This window comes from Oryza glaberrima, chromosome 6 (genome assembly GCF_000147395.1).
Source record: "Oryza glaberrima chromosome 6, OglaRS2, whole genome shotgun sequence".
NCBI classification, from domain to species: Eukaryota; Viridiplantae; Streptophyta; class Magnoliopsida; order Poales; family Poaceae; genus Oryza; species Oryza glaberrima.
In genome coordinates this window covers 11,793,276-11,810,513 of record NC_068331.1, presented here as the reverse complement: position 1 = coordinate 11,810,513, position 17,238 = coordinate 11,793,276, and the positions used below count along the sequence as shown (strand labels likewise).

The following is a 17,238-nucleotide window of genomic DNA, read 5'->3' as shown; positions in this document are numbered from 1 at the left end:
AAGCTTTTCTCTAATTCTCTGATACTCCATATTGATGTTGTGTTTGAACTTTGAAATGAGAATATAAGATCAGTAGATCACCAATGCAGTCTTTGTTTTTTTAGCTTGTAATCCTCTGAAATTTAAAGTTAGTATGTTTTTGACAATCTGAATCTGCAACTACTAGCTAGTAACTTATCCTGATCTTGAATATGCAAGTAGTAGCAAGAAATTTCAGTATAATGATGACCTAATTATCCTTTTAGGCTGTGACTCATGTCCAATTTTTACAAAACAGCTAAATGGCAGCTATAGCTCATAACTGTTGAAAGCCCAAGCAGCTAAAGGCCTTAACCGGCTATTTAAATCCTTGATTTTAGGACGGAGGGAGTATATATTATGGGAGAAAACCTAAGAAGCACTCTGAAGAAATTGGCGTTTCTGCTCCTCCTGTCAATCCAAAGGATGACAAGCCTCTGTTTTCTACCCTTTTACCTTTGAGAAATTCCATGTTACTTGATACTACATACTGATACTAATAGGTACTCCCTCCGTATTTTAATGTATGACGCTGTTGACTTTTTATCAACGTTTGACCGTTCGTTTTATTAAAAAAGTTACGTAATTATCATTTATTTTATTGTCACTTGATTTATCATCAAATATTCTTGAAGTATGGCATAAATATTTTTGTATTTGCACAAAAATTTTGAATAAGACGAATGGTCAAACGTTATTAAAAAGTCAATGACGTCATACATTAAAATACGGAACGGAGGGAGTACTGCTTTCTAGTACCAGAGATATTAAGATTTTACTTTAGAAAATATTGTCTCTCTCGACTGGAACAGCGTGCTGCTGTAGTAGGGGATGTCGAGGAGGAACCACGCCGCCGCGCACGCGAACAGGTCCCGCCCGTGCTGCCGGACGAAGCACCGAGAGAAGAGGGCCGTACGAAGGGTCCGGCGGCGGAGTCGGCGCCGGAGGCGGGGTCAACGCCGCCGCCGCGCCACCTCCTCCTCGGCGACGGCGGCCAGGTCGAGGTCGGCCAGGACGCGGCCGATGTCGTTGGTGGCCTTCACCACGTCGCGCTCCACCAGCGCCGTATACCTGCTCGTTGTACGTTAAGTACGGTGATTAGCTTTTTGGTGGTTTGGTGATGCTTAAACCCTTTTTGTTCTAGTTAATCACACTTGCTAAGCTACTTCTTGCATAAAGCTAAAGTGCAAATTAATTGTGCAATAGTATTGACTGCCACTGAATATATGCTGAGCTGACATTAGCAATGACACAGACGCGTGTATGAGTGATTAGTTCTAGATAATCAAAGTATGCATGCTTATTGCTCACAAGAAGATGCATGTGTGCTTGAGCTTCTAGAACTTCGTAGCCAAAGGCAACTTCATGATACTAGAATTTACTAGTAGTATAACTTAAGCCTACAGAAAAGAAACAGCAATTGACCATGCATAGATATATGACAGTGTCATAGTGACAAGGAACAGACTAAATATTCATTTAAGATTCCAACTAGACAATAAATTATTGCTGCAATTTTCGCCATTAGAGAAGAAAAGAAGACTTTCATTAATCACGCGAACTGCCGGGTGATTAGCATACTCAGTTTCTTCTTTGATGGTGTTAAGGATGAATTTGTTCTTGGTATCACGTTCGGTATATTCTTCCACTATCACTATAGTTTAAGATATAGTCACTGTACTCTTAATCTAATCTACCAATCAAATACTTTGGGATCTTTTATTATGTTCAAAATTGGTAAATGTGAAGTCAAACGTACGGAGCAAAGCTAGCATGGATGCATGACATTTGGGACCACATGTCAGTGACCAAGTGATGTATACGTATATACCTGGCTGTCTCCGGCATGGGCATCCTCCAGTAGTACGTCAGCGCGGCAGGGACGGCGCCGGCCATGAGTATGATTCGCCAGGCGAGGTCGGCGCACTCCGGCGTGTCGAGCGGCGCGGGGTGGCCGGCGTAGTGGTCGAAGGCGGCGGCGACGGCCATGGTGACGGCGGAGCTGACGAGGATGCCGAACCCCTGCATGGAGAACACCGCAGCGATGAACGCGCCGCGGGGGCGCCGGTTGGCGAACTCCGAAATGATGGTGTTAAGGATGAATTTGTTCTTGGGATCACGTTCGGTATATTCTTCCACTATCACCATAGTTTTAAGATATAGTCAGTGTACTCTTAATCTAATCTACCAATCAAATACTTTGGGATATTTTATTATATGTTCAAAATTGCAAATTATAAGCAACAACATAGATTTCCCCGATTTTCAATCACCCACTCCTGACCTCCTAAACTTTTGAGGGGACAAACAGGAAAAGAGGCTGAAGACTCTACCAGCGGTGTGACATTGATGGCGCAAAATTAGGAAAGCATAAAGGGCTAGACTTAGGGGCAGAGATGGAAGAGATCGATTTTAGAGGAAATCCATGTTGGTGTGGTGGCCACAACATGGTAGCGAGGTGTTGGTGTCGCTGCTGTGGCCACCAGGAGAGGAGGAGGAAAGGAGAGGATGACAGTAGGCTCGAGTTGGTGGCAGTTAAACTCGTTAGAGTGGTTATGAGGTGAGAGCACTCACTACTACGAAAATCATCTTTCGTGGCGGCCATTTTGGGTTTTCGCTGGTGGAATTTGGAGCCGCCACAAAGCAAAGGCCATTGAAGATCAATATCTTCGCTAGCGGTTATCGACCACCAGCGAAAATTCATTTTCGCTGGCGGTCGTCTTAAGCCAGCCGCCAGCAAAGATCCATTTTCGCTGGCAGCTGCCTTAAGAAGGCCGCCAGCGAAAATGTTTTTCGCTGGCGGGTTACACTGTGCCAGCTGCCAGTGTTAATGCTGGCCAAGTTTTAAAAAAAACGATGGACGGAGCAACACCGCTCCGTCCGCCTCCGTCAACGCTCCATCATTCAAAAATTTCACAGAAATTTACCCAAGCATTCAAAATTCCACAGAAATTTACATCAACAATATACAGTAAAAAATTTCCATTCATCCAAGCATTCAAGCATCATGAAAATGAACACATTAACAAAAACTTTGAAGTCACCTCCACCATCACCGCCGTCGCTGCCGAGCCCCGTCAGCCTCCACCACCTCCACCTCGACGACGCCGCTGCCGAGCCCGCCCGGCCTCCGCCGCCGCCGTCTCGCCACCGCTGCTGCAGAGCCCCGCCACAGCCTCCACCACGGCCCGCGCGCCAGATTTGAGAGAGGGAAAGGGGGTGGTGGTGGCGGGCGAAGGGGAGGAGGGAGGAGCGGAGGAGAAAGACCAGCGGTGGATCCGGGCAGCATGGTCGACGGCGTCGAGGTCAGAGAGGAGGGAGCCTGGCAGCACAGTCGACGATGTTGAGGTTGGTGCCACCCTCCTCATGGTCTGGCGGCGGCGGATCCACCCTCCCCGCGGCCAGGCGGCGGCGGATCCGGCCTCCCCGCCCGCGCCCGAGAGCCGCGGCTCGTGGCTCTCCAGCAGCCGGATCCACCGCTCGCGGCCCTCTGGCGACAGGATCCGCCGCCCTCCTGGCCCCTCCCGGTCGCCGTTGTCACCGTCGCTAGTCCGCCGTGGTTTCCAACGCCGAGAGGAGGAGGAGGAGGAGGAGGAGAAGGAATGGAGAGGTAAATGGGAAGGGATAAAATTAGAGGAGATTTTAATAGAGGGAATATTTTTTTTCGTAGTCGGCGCTAGTTATCCGCCGCCAGCGAAAATCGGACGCTAGTGAAAACCCGATTTTTTTATGGCAGGCCTCTTAGCGCGGCCGCCAATGAAAATAGAGCCATTTTTTTATGGCGGGCCTCTAAGTGTGGCCGCCAGCGAAAACCGATTTTCGCTAGCGGTCCGTAACCCCTCACCCCTCGTTACATTTTTGTGGCGGTTTTTGCGTATGACCGCCAGCGAAAATTATAGGGCAACGCCATGGAAAATCGTTTTTGTAGTAGTGACTAGAGCAGTAGTGTACTGGTGCCTAATCCAACAACACGAGCCATCATAGATGAGTGAGGAGAGGTGGGGCATGTTATCATCATAGAGAGAAGGGCACAACACTATTGAATAGGGGATAGCCACCCTTTGCAAAATTAATGCATCCAACAATATATTTATAAAACTTCTAATAATTCTTACATGCTATCTATTTTTCCATCTCAAAATAACTTTATTTTTTAAACAATCGTTGCATTGGAGTTTGTGAAAATGGAGATAAATACATTAAGAATAGGTAAAGTGAGGGCCTGTTCAGATCCCCGTTGACGCGAAAAACACGCAATGGCCTGAGAGATCTGCTTAACTCTAGTGCAGGTCCAAAGAAATTGCCTTCGGGTTTTGAGCGTGCCAGCTGGTTTGATCCTGCAACCAACAAGATAGAAAAAAGGACGAAGAGTTAAATCCATCAACGGTAGCCAATTGGCTGGAGTGCTGACAACGTATCATCCGAAGCCAAGCAGATGTAACTCACATTAGATCGGCAAAGGCAGATAAAACTTAGAGATTATTAGGTCTACTCGATCGGCTGTAGATGTTAACGATACGTAATCCGTCCAATGGAACGCACTTAGACCGAGTGATTGGGATAGATCGGATGTTACGCGGAGACAATATAAATCACTCAATATCTAAATGTGCCTCAAAGTAGGGATTATGTACGCTCGCAGCATAGCCGATGAAGCAAACCTAACGTGTATCGGCTAGTACTCCGATACCACCTTATACCAAGTTATCAGCACGGAAGAAATATACAAAACTGAGATCAATCTAACAAGCAGGGTAAACTAGCAGACAAATAGGAAGCTTAATATACTTTAAACGGACGAGATCTTGATATAAAGAGCATATTTAGACGATCCAGAACCAAGTAGGAAACAAGACGGCTAAAAATCAGGTAAGATCGGCTGAAACCCCGATGCTATCTCTATTAGTATTCAGAGAAAGAGCTAGATAAGACGTTTCAAGACAATACTTAATAGATCGGACCTAACCGATGCAACATTAAGCGTGAAAAGAAACATAAGATCCAAGCAATTCGATGAAAACTCATTCAAGATGGTAGACACACCGCATAGTCTGGCTTGGCATCGAAGCCTAAACCTATTTGCCCGTTTTCAACGATAGAGGCTAGTCGATGAGGTTTAGATGACGAGACCGATCTAGATTATGCGGAGAACGCAAACCGCCATAACAAGCCTTACCTCGTCATCAGAGATCGAACCCGATACAACCCAACTCGAAAGCAAAAACTCGTCGAAACAGTGAAAATAGAAAAGGGTGGCGATGCGCCAAAATATTATCGAACTGTCGTCCCTTGATTACAAGGTGTCGGGTCATATTTATACCCAAAGTACATAACATGTCCTTGCTGGACACGACTCTTATCTCTAACACAATTTAAAATACAAATAAGTCCTTTAGGTGGACTCTTACCAAACATATCTCTAAGGAAACTGAAAAATGTCCTAATTAATTGATACAATTGCCCCTTTTTAGGATTCCAATCCTTATGTGGCAATGGCTATGAAGTGCTTTAGCTAATCCCGATGATAGACATGGGACCATCTTTTTCAAGACTAGTTGCATTGGCTTGACTCCGTTGGATTTGGCGCTAGCCGATATGCGGCAGCAAAAACTGCCTGCAGTCGATTCATGTGGCAGCCGATGCTTCCAGTAGCCGATGCGTGCTCTGCCTTCTCGAACAGAATCTCTCCAAATCGGCTTTGATTCTAGCTTTGAATCCGGTCTATGGCATTACCAAATTTGGTTGTTAACAATCCCACCCCAAAATTTTACACTCTGTCATATCGAATGCTTGAACATACCTGTATGAAGTATTAAATATAGGCTTAAAAAACTAAATTGCACAGATTGTGACTAATTTGCGAGACGAATCTTTTAAGCCTAATTTCTCCATGATTTGATAATGTGGTGCTACAGTAAACATTTGCTAATGACGAATTAATTAGGCTTAATAAATTCGTCTCACGGTTTATTGACGGATTCTGTAATTAGTTTTTTTAGTGTCCGAACACCCCATGCGGCACTCTATATAATATCCAATATGACACGCCAAAACTTTACACCCCTGAATCTAAACACCCCTTGAGAGACAATTGTAGTGCACTAGATAAAGTGGGGAACAATTACATTGGGACTAGATAAAGTGGAGGACTTCGTATTGTTGTTGATATGCGTGTAATGGGTGAAAACTAAAATGAACTTATTTTGAGTCTCAGATGATAAAAGTATGAAAGAAAGATAGATTAATATATGATGTATCACCCTACAAATATGTAACTTTAAATTTGACCTCTGCAGGTTATAAAAGACAAATATGACAATGAATATAACATGCTAGCTAGAGTTTGTTTTTTTCTTTTACATCTTGTTGATGTTCATTTGAATTTATAGGCTTGTGAACTCATATCACATATTAATATATCTTATCAAAATATTTAAAAGATATATAGATTTGTAATAAACTAGGTGACATTCCCTCTAAAGTTCTGAAAGGTAAATATATAGAATGGGAGAAAACCTACGAAGCACTGTAAATAAATCCGCGTTTCCGCTCCTCCTGCCAATCCAAAGGATGACAAGCCTATGTTTTTCTACTCTTTTAAGTTTGAGAAATTTTATGTTACTTGATTGTATTAAGAGGTATCAAAATTTAGTGCAAACTTTGTACTTCCTAACACCAGAGGTATCAAGAGATACTACTTTGTATCTCTCGATACCTTTTCAAAACTATAAAATGATCACTTTTTTAAACATTTAGTTACTTTGGTTCAATTTACATTGTCATAGAGACATCCGGTGCGGAAGGATAGGCGACATGCTGAGGTGCGAGCTCGCCATGGACACAGGGCTCTTGGTCGCCGCCTCCATGAGAACATTTAGTTCGTGGAAGCGCAGCCCATCACTGCCATTGCCGGCATCGCTGCCGCCGTCGCCGACCTGGCTCTGCGCCTGCACGCTGCTCTCGTTCTCCTCCAGCGACCGCGTCATCGTCTCCGGCGTGAACGCGTAGGTGAGCGCCAGCCCGAGCAGGCAGATCCCGCCAAGAACGAACAGCGCGTACATCATGCCGATGCCCGGCAGGTGCCCGGCCGCCGCGCCGTCCTTCTGCTGCGACGCCCACAGGAAGCCGATGGAGCCGACGAGCGCGCCGAGCTTCCCCGCCGCTCCGGACAGGCCGTGGCAGGTCGACCGGAAGCGCGCCGGGAAGAGCTCCGCCGGCAGGATGAAGGTGGTGGTGTTGGGCCCGAGGTTGGCGGAGAAGAAGGTGAGCGAGTAGAGCACGATGTAGCCGGCGGTCTTGGCGTGGTCGCGCCAGTATCCGTCGTAGGGACCCGCGAGCGCGAAGAGGAAGACGGCCATGAGGAGGAACCCGGCCATCTGGAGACGCCGCCGGCCGGCGCGCTCGATGAGGAGCATGGCGGCGAAGTAGCCCGGGATGGTGGAGGCGACGGCGATGACGGCCTGGAACTTGGCCACGTTGAACGCCTCCTGGAACGCGTTCACCTTCGCCGCCGGCGGGAACCATGGCCGGTAGATCTGCGACTGGAACAGCGTGCTGCTGTAGTAGGGGATGTCGAGGAGGAACCACGCCGCCGCGCACGCGAACAGGTCTCTCCCATGCTGCCGGACGAAGCGGCGCGAGAAGAGGCCGTACAAAGGGCGCGGCGGCGGCGGCGGCGTCACCGGAGGCGGGCTCAACGCCGCCGCCGCCACCTCTTCCTCGGCGACGGCGGCCAGGTCGAGGTCGGCCAGGACGCGGCCGATGTCGTTGGTGGCCTTCACCACGTCGCGCTCCACCAGCGCCGTATACCTGCTCGTTGTACGTTAAGTACGGTGATTAGCTTTTTGGTGGTTCGGTGCTTAAACCCTTTTTGTTCTAGTTAATCACCCTAGCTAGGCAGCTAGCAACTGCTTGCATAAAGCTAAAGTGCAAATTAATTGTACAATAGCATTGACTGCCACTGAATATATATATGCTGAGCTGACATCAGCAATGACACAGACGCGTGTATGAGTGATTAGTTCTAGATAATCAAAAGTATGCATGCTCACAAGGAGATGCATGTGTGCTTGAGCTTCTAGAACTTCGTAGCCAATGGCAACTTCATGATAATATACTAGTAATAACTTAAGCCTACAGAAAAGAAACAGCAATTGACCATGCATAGATATATGACGGTGTCATAGTGACAAGGAATAGACTTTGATTAATCACGCGAACGGTCGGGTGATTAGCATACTCGATCGATTCCTTCTCGTATGGTGTTAAGGATGAATTTGTTCTTGGGATCACGTTCGGTATATTCTTCCACTATCACTATAGTTTAAGATATAGTCAGTTTACTCTTAATCTAATCTACCAATCAAAAACTTTGGAATTTTTTATTATGTTCAAAATTGGTAAATGTGAAGTCAAAGATACGGAGCAAGCTAGCATGGATGTATGACATCTGGGGACCACATGTCAGTGACCAAGTGATGTATACCTGGCTGTCTCCGGCATGGACATCCTCCAGTAGTACGTCAGCGCGGCGGGGACGGCGCCGGCCATGAGTATGATCCGCCAGGTGAGGTCGGCGCACTCCGGCGTGTCGAGCGGCGCGGGGTAGCCGGTGTAGTGGTCGAAGGCGGCGGCGACGGCCATGGTGACGGCGGAGCTGACGAGGATGCCGAACCCCTGCATGGAGAACACGGCGGCGATGAACGCGCCGCGGGTGCGCCGGTTAGCGAACTCCGACATGATGGTGGCCGACAGCGGGTAGTCGCCGCCGACGCCGACGCCGAGGAGGAAGCGGAAGAAGCAGAGGCTGGCGAGCGCGCACCGGCGCGTCCGGCACACGGAGAGGCCGCTCCCGACGGAGCTGCACACCATCAGCAGCAGGCACGCGCCGTAGACGCGGCGCCGCCCCACGCGGTCGCCCAGCGCGCCGAACACCACGTTCCCGGCCACCGCGCCCAGCAGCGCCACGCCGACGGTGGCCGACACGACGGCCGGCGGCGTCACCCCGGGGCCGCTGCCGCTGCCGTCTACTGATCCCGATGGCGCGTAGTACACCCGCCCGAAGATCTTCATGACCGGCGAGATGCAGAAGAGGTCGTAGGAGTCGGTGAAGAGGCCCATGCCGGCGATGACGATGGCCTTGAAGTGGTAGTACTGCGTCCGCGCCTGGTCCAGTGCCGCGAGCACCCGTATCCTCGGCGCCATTGCTGCCGACCTAGCTAGCTAGCACTAGCAACCGTTGGTTCTTTAGCTTCTTTGAGTGGTGGTTTGATATCTATATACAGGGAGAAGTCGCCGGCGGAGTGCGGAGGTTAGACGACGACGGGATAGCCGATAGGTGGTAGCTAGCTTGCTCACTGGTGACGGCGACGTGGAGCCGTGGACGGGTTAAAGAAATGGGTGAGGGAGTTGACATCGCCGTACACAACTGAGAGATATGCCGAGGAAGATGCCGCCCATTTCTCGCTTCATCAGATACATTATGTGGAGTGCTACTAATAAAGAGGGATAAAGAAAATACGGCCAATGGCCAACACTCGCGTACCAATCTAGCGCTTTCGTATGCGATCGACTTTCGACTTTGGAGAGGGCGCGTGTTTGGGGCTTGCCGCGCTGCGCCCCAGAATCCCAGCAACCCATCCGTCTAGTTTTTCTTTCTTTTTTAAAACACAGCACAAACAGATAAGTCCACAACGCGCGCACTATAAACACACGCATATCCTATCTCTATAAACACTATGAACACCTCCAAAAGACTGGGCCGATATACCACGCACACTCGTTCCTACGAACGCACATATGCACACTCGTTCCTATGAACACACATATGCACATCCTACCCATATGAATATCTCTGAAAGATTGGATCTTGAAATTGTTGAAGTCACCACAAGCGTCTCGCTATCGACAAGTACGTCGCCTACTCCTGAAAGAATAATTAACTAAAAATACGAGGACCTATGCTAAATCTATACCAAATCTAGAATTTGAATCCAGATGAGCTGGTTCTACCACTAGAAACATAACCAGTTAAACTCCTCACTTCGCAGCCGTTGAGTTTCCCTCTTCTTTTTTTTTTAACGTGGCAAACTGGCAATTAGTGAATCTCTATTGAATATACACTAGTAGTACGGAATATAAAAGTATATGTTTATACATTTGTCTCTAGAAGATTTAGTATTACACTCCCGATGTTACTTAGGGCGCGCCACGTTCTGGTCCAATCCTAAAGAGCTCCGAAGGGTTTTAAATTGTGTCAGGAACAATTTAGCGCCAAACTTTGTATATATGCAAGTGGGTGGCACCCCAATAGATTGACCTGAGGAACGCCTACAGCTTCTCCCAATTGGACCAACAAAAAGTGGGTATTCAAAATTGTTCTATTATATTCATTCGACCAACAAAAAATGGGTATTCAAAATTGTTCTATTTTCGAAGTTCGATATGCTAAAAACACCAAAATAATATGATAAATTAGCAATCCTATAGTGCTAGCTGGCTTAAAAAGAAGCGTATCCCTAGCACCTTGGTTAATTAGGTGACCTTCCACACGCACGAGCATAATATATTTGCACAACGAAGATGTGCTGAAGCTTTGGTTTTATGACACAATGCGAGAAGAGGTACAACTCATATTAGTATCATTTCAAGATCCAATTAATAAGTAAGAAGATGTTTGGTTAGCACAAGTATTTGCCACGCTAAACCTTACATATGCCATTGTTTGCTTTAGCCTATCCTTTTAGTTAATTAGTGAGGGACTGAGGGCACCTTCAGGCGCTTGCAAAATACTCTCTCTATCCTAAATTGATCACTATATATATGTTTATATATGCACCAAGACCGTAGATAATTTAAATCGCATCAACCAAGACATCATGTACATATTTTCTCACAATGCATGCATAAATTAAAACACCATGCCAATAACACCATAGCATGCACACATTCTCCTATGCTGCATTTATTGTATTTCGATGAAATCCGTATCCATATGGTTATATGATGATCAATTTGAGAAATTTTGGATTCCATTATATGATAATCAATTTGGGAAGGAGGGAGTAGCAAAGCTTGTTAGTTGTTTGTTACAACTATGGCATGCCAACCTTATTTTTTCTGCATTGGAGTCTCAAAATGTTGCATTGGATTTGGCAGGTACAGCTGCCTTAACTAGTCGATTGATGTTTCACTCGATTCGGCATGTTCTCCATACATTGTATGACGGTCCCTAAGTTTGTGTAGGTGTATTATCTAGGTTACTGAATTTTGAAAATGCATTTTGGGTATCCAAAACTTGTTAGGCATCATATAGGTCTAAACGTGCTCTGATGCGCTCTGCGTGTTAACGTGGTATGTCATGGTAGCTCTTGCTTGTTGGTATCCACATATCTGTCACATATAGAGACAATCTAAAACATATTTTTCTCCTCTTTCTCTCTCTTTTAATTTTATTTTTTCAAAATTTAAAACATCTTTTCCTCTCATATCTTCTATCTTTTCAAATTTTATTTATTTTTCTATATAATTGACATGTGGGTGTCACTGACATGTAGACCGTACGCACCACCATGACATGCCACATTTGCTCACGAATCGGGTTAGAATCTGTTTAGATATATATGACACCCAAAATAAGTTTGGGGACCAAGTTGTCCCTACACTTCATTCTCATTAGTATGCCTGATATGATCTTGTAAGCTTGATGAAGGTGTTCCCCACAAAATTGATTTGATATTTTACTTCACCTCTTCTCTAGCGTTTAAGCTATTGATCATCAATTTAATTTCGACACATGTTGTATTCAAATTAGTAGTGAGGTATTTTCAGGACGCATGACGTGGTGATACTAGGATGTGTTTTGCCAATCAATACAGAAATGTAGGTCACCATGACCTACATTTTTATTTGCTTTCCATGGGAAGTTCTTCGGAAAATGCTTCAACCCGGTCGTCCGATCTCGAGAAAAAAATCGGACGCATCTTACTATCACTTAATTTGCTACATGCAGCCTCATATCCCTTTTGTCAGATCTTCTCTTTTCACACTTTTTATATATGCTTCCTTACTTAGCATTAGCATGCATGAAGAAGAGAGGACACGAGATTATTTGGATATACATAACACCCTTTTTAGCAAACTTGAAAATGATTTTTCTTCCAGATTACTCATCCAATCTTTACACCACTGTATTTGTTATAAATAAATCTTTACAACAAAATCTCACATGACTATATTATAATAAAAAACACATATATTTTAACCGATTAAATTTAATATTTCACATGTGAGAATCAGATGTTTCAGCTGAAATTCTATTATGTTGCACATATTTAATTAGTGTCGCAATGTATATATCTTTCTTGAATGTATCACATGGTGCTATTTGTATGTTTAAGTAAGTAGTTTATTATGTTTTATTGGTTTATTTGTAAATATTGCATATGTGTTGGTTGAGTGTTTCAATAAGTATTCATTAGTTAATTAAAAAGAGAGATGTTGCACATGGTATCATTCATATGTTTTAGTAAATATTATATGATGTTTCAATAGTTAACACCTTGTGATTAAATTATAAAAATAATCATGTGAAATCTTGCTGTAAATATTTAATTGTGATTTCTCGGTGTTGCAGTTAGTATTTCTTGAATGTTACATTTCTCTGAAATATTTTTATAGACTAAGTTGGAACATTTAAGCAAGTTTTTTTATGTCTAACTCATTGAGAGTCAATGTTTCATACAGATATTATCGGTGTTGCATTTAGTATTACTTGAATGTTGCATTTCTCATAAACATTTTATAGACTGAGTTGGACATTTGACCTAGTGGTGAAACAATTTTTTATAAGTTGTGAAACAACGTTTGATTTTTCTCATAAAAAAATAGCCGTGTGAGATCTTGTTGTAAAGATTCAATTGCAAGGAGTTTAATGGTGAAATCGAATCATAAATCGAATAATTAATTTAGAAGGAAATTGAATTTAATAAAATAAAAGGTAGGTTGAGATAAGTGCTGCAACCATGAAGACATGCATGCGCAAGCATATAAACTTCTTACACGTGCTAATCAACTAGAGTATAACCAGTAGAGATTGTGCAACCACGAAACCACGCGTAGCAAAAAGGACGTAGTAAAAACTAGAGTAAAAGTGCAACACGGGCTTACATGCATGCGTAGGTGCGTGGCAGTGCGGGGTCGGGCATCCGATATTTACGAAATATCGGACGTCCGACGCGTATATCAGACGTCCGACGCGTAGCATCCTCCAAGTTCTTCATTATCCTAAACGATGGAGCTAGCCATGTGGCATATGCAGGTCATCCTCGACACGTTAGGCGTTTTTTTAAATGTTATAAATGTATCGTAAGATCGTAAATCCGTCTCTATACTACTGTATTTAAATATATGACGATATACGAACATACATTAATTTTACCATTCATTTCATCCAAAAAATATATGCAAGTAAATAAAAGTCATGCTTCAAATACATTTAATAATAAAACAAATAATAACATAATAAATGATAATTGCCTGTTTTTCAGTAAGACGAATGGTTAAACATGTGTTTCAAAGTTAGCATCGTTATAAATTTAAAAATAAATAGAGTTATTCTTGTACCGTTTCACATATAGTAACAAAGACTTGTCACATGGTATTATAGTAGAGCACCCTTGTAACATTCTTTCAAATTTTCTTGCTGGGCCACAAGATCGCTATTTTGGAAAAGAATATAAAGTTTGTCATTTTTTACATATACGGTCCCATGGTCTAGTGGTCAGGACATTGGACTCTGAATCCAGTAACCCGAGTTCAAATCTCGGTGGGACCTTTATTCTTCGTTTTCCATTTTTCCTTTTTCTTCATCAATTATACTAGTTTGATTTGATTTGATACTTATTACTATTGTAAAACCTATTAAATATATAACAGAGTTATACTATTTTGAAACCGTTTTTAAGACAAATCTAGCTCATTTTAAAAAGTTGAATCGAAATATTCAAAGAAATATTGATGGTCAATTTTAATAATTGTATTGATTGGCAGACTGCACCTTCCTATGAAACATCTAATTAGTTACAACATATATACATCTTCAGTACTTTAATGCCTCTTTGAACAATGGAAAAATAAGGAATTTGAAAGGATTTAAATCCTTTAGAAAATTTCCTATATAACTCATTGGCACAGAGGATTGATTCATTTCTGTTAAGTTCCTATGAAATTGGTTATTCTGGAGGACTATATTGGACGAAAATAACCATTTGTTCTTGCCACATGTGTTTCTTTTTTCCTATGGCTTTAATGCTCTATTCTTTATATGGATGATTGGACTGTATTCCTATGCATGCATATTACTATTTACTCCCTCCGTCCTAAAATATAACAAATTTTATTCCTTAGGATTGGTGCCAAAATATAACAATTTATCCACCAACATTCTCTTCCCAACCAATTACAACCCTCATCCATTCACTTTTCCCACATACCTCCACTACTCATCCAATCACAGTCCTCCATCACTCACTTCTACTTACTTTCTTAATAACCGTGTCCAACTCTAAAACTTCTTATATTCTAAGACGGAGGGAGTAGTATGAACCGAAAATAGATCCAAACATGTATTTAATGCAATTCTTTTTTTTAAGAAATCATAGTTTTATAACCACGGTACGCATAATCTGTCATAGCCAGATTTTCGTTTCAGGATTTATAAATTATCTAATAAATTATTAATAGAATTTATATTAAATGTTCATTAATTTACAAGTGAAGTTAAATGTGGGAAATAAAATTTTCTAAATTTAAAGCATGGCTGGATTTAATTTTTATTAAATTCTCCATGATTAATTATACTCTCTGAAACTTTCTCTGATTTTTCAGAGCTCAATTCCTAAATGATACAAAGAACAGTTCAGTAATTATTTAATCATTAATGATCTAATTATAATTATGTTAAGAGCTTTTCTTGTTTAAAAATCCTTAATTTATAAATTGTTGTCTAAAAGGGAATTATTAGAAATGATCTTAAAAGCCTATAAGAGAACATCTAATTTTAATTTGGTAAATCTCAATATAAAAGTGGGTTACATAAAATTTTGTTAAATACTTCTCTTGTTTCTATAGTTCCTAGATTTTTCTGAGATTTATTTGAGCCAAGGAAGTATTTTTAATCAATGGAATTGCATTTAATGAATAATTTAAATTGAAAAAGGTTTATAAAATCCTCCTTTGGCTTTGGGCCGAAAGTCGGCCCAATCCCTCTCTCTCTCTCCATCGGCCCAAGCCGGCCCGTAGCCAAGCCGCCAGCCTGCGTGCGCGCGTCTGCCACTGACAGGTGGGGCCCGCATGTCGGGGTCGTCGTCTACCTCACGCCGCTGTCGGCCGAAACCCTAGCCGCCGCCGCTTTCCAATCCGGTCGATCCTTTCCGTTTCCGATGAAATCAATAGAGGGGAAATGATCTTCTCGATCTCCTCTATTTTTTCTCTTTTGGAATCACCGGCCAAAATCGCTTGGAAAGTGTTGGATTCGAGGTCGATTCGGATCGGTCTCTCTCTCTCCGAACCCTAACTTTCCATCCCGTCGCCGGCCGCCGTGGGCCTTCGTCGCCGCCTCCTAGCCCCAATAAAAAGATCCCCAGGACCTCCTCTCTCCGCCGCCACCTTTGTCTTAGCCCGCCGTCGCGTGTAGCGCCGCCTCCGTGTAGCCCTAGCCGCCGCCGTCGTTGTTGTCGGTTCAGCCGCGCCGCGCCGCCGTTGCAGTCACCGCCTTCGGTCGCCGTCGCCACCAATCGCCGGAGCACCGCCGTCACCGTTGAACCGAAGACCGCCGCCGCTTCGCCGCCGCCGAAGACCGCCGGAGCACCGCCATCACCGTTGACCCGAAGATCGCCGCCGCTTCAACCTCGCCGCCGTCGTCGTCTGTCGTCGTTTGCCGTCGTCCAAGTGCTCGGTGAGTTCGCCGCGTCATCCTCTACGCGTTGGTGTCTTCCGTTTGCGCCGCCTCGCCGTCGTTCGCCATCGAGCATGCGTGAGCCGAGTCGCCGCCGGTGATGACGTCATCGTCGTCTTGTCCTGTGGACCGGTCGTGGGCCGATAGATCTCGGCCGTTCGTTTTGGATGGATCGATCTCGACCGTTCGTTTCCGTGAGCCGCCGTCGTGCACCCGGTCCTCCGCGAACCCTAGCCGATGACGCAATAATTCCCTTTTCCTTTTCAAAAATAATTCATTATTGCGTCATAATTCAATTAAAATCCATATAAATGCTTTAATCCGATTTAATCTTTGAAAATTCATAACTAATTCATCTTAGCTCGGTTTAATGTGGTTCAAGTTGCAAAAGTTGTATAAAATAAAGATCTACATATTAAAATTATCCATAAATTGAATTAAGTTTATTTAATCCTTTTTAAATGGGCTTTAATTAGATTTAATCTTGTAAAATTCGTAATAAATTCATTTGAAGTCAGAATGAGGCCGTTCAAGTCTCATAATTCATCTAAAATTATGATCTACATGTTTGTTTACTTTTTATGTATTGTTTATTTGGTTTTTATTAGTCTTTTTCCTCGTTTTGTGTGTTAGCTTGTCGTTTCCGTCGTTTCGAAAGTTCGTGAGTGCACCAGAAGTGTTAAGAAGATTAATTGAAGACCCTTTATTGCAAGGCAAGTCACACAGATCCTAAACACAATTCCTTTGAGCATGTTGATCCTATATTTAAATTCTCTATTTATTTCAACTGTGCATTTGTTTTCGAATGTCACTAGGTGGTGTGAATCTATTCCTTTGTTATGGCCTATTTGCATTGATTACTCTATTCCTTGATATCTTGGGATATTATAATTTGACTAGTTGAGCTTTATATATATTAGTTCAGCTAGATGTTAGACATAATTGCTTAGCCATGCTTAGAAACATTAGCACACAATTGGGATAACTAATGTTTCACTATTACTTAATGATGGATATTTAATGATAGTTCACGATGGTCAATCGTGATTGGTTAATTAATTAATGTGCCAACTAAAACTTGATAATGGTGGGTTGTGAGCACATGGTTTTGATGGTCGTGCTCATGACAATTAAGGACCGGTTCACGATTTTCGGTTATGAAACATTAACCGTGCCGGCAACGGCTGGACACTTTGTATAACAAGGCTCATTGCGGAGCACCAGACTGAGAAGTGGCGGAGATAAGCCCACGGGGGTCGCTGGGG

The 17,238-nt window shown here is 43.5% G+C and overlaps 1 protein-coding gene, 1 non-coding gene and 1 pseudogene across 2 annotated transcripts; 1 reads left to right on the top strand and 2 right to left on the bottom strand.

Moving 5' to 3' along the window:
* Positions 1-785: 785 nt before the first annotated feature.
* On the bottom strand, positions 786-2,166 carry LOC127776910 (probable inorganic phosphate transporter 1-9; annotated as a pseudogene).
* Positions 2,167-6,797: 4,631 nt separating this feature from the next.
* Positions 6,798-9,222, bottom strand: LOC127777649 (probable inorganic phosphate transporter 1-9). Its single transcript, XM_052304258.1, has 2 exons — positions 8,504-9,222; positions 6,798-7,827 (listed from the first exon to the last, which is right to left on the bottom strand). The coding sequence occupies exons 1-2, from the start codon at positions 9,220-9,222 to the stop codon at positions 6,798-6,800; spliced, it is 1,749 nt and encodes a 582-aa protein (XP_052160218.1).
* A 4,558-nt stretch (positions 9,223-13,780) lies between these two features.
* On the top strand, positions 13,781-13,852 carry TRNAQ-CUG (transfer RNA glutamine (anticodon CUG)). Its single transcript has one exon. It is a non-coding gene; the product is annotated as a tRNA-Gln (tRNA).
* Positions 13,853-17,238: the final 3,386 nt, after the last annotated feature.

Bases quoted from the DNA above. Each gene is read 5' to 3' on its own strand.
- LOC127777649 (XM_052304258.1), bottom strand. From the start codon at position 9,222: ATGGCGCCGAGGATACGGGTGCTCGCGGCACTGGACCAGGCGCGGACG. The intron at 7,828-8,503 runs GTATACATCACT...TACAACGAGCAG, and splicing joins TCCATGCCGGAGACAGCCAG to GTATACGGCGCTGGTGGAGC.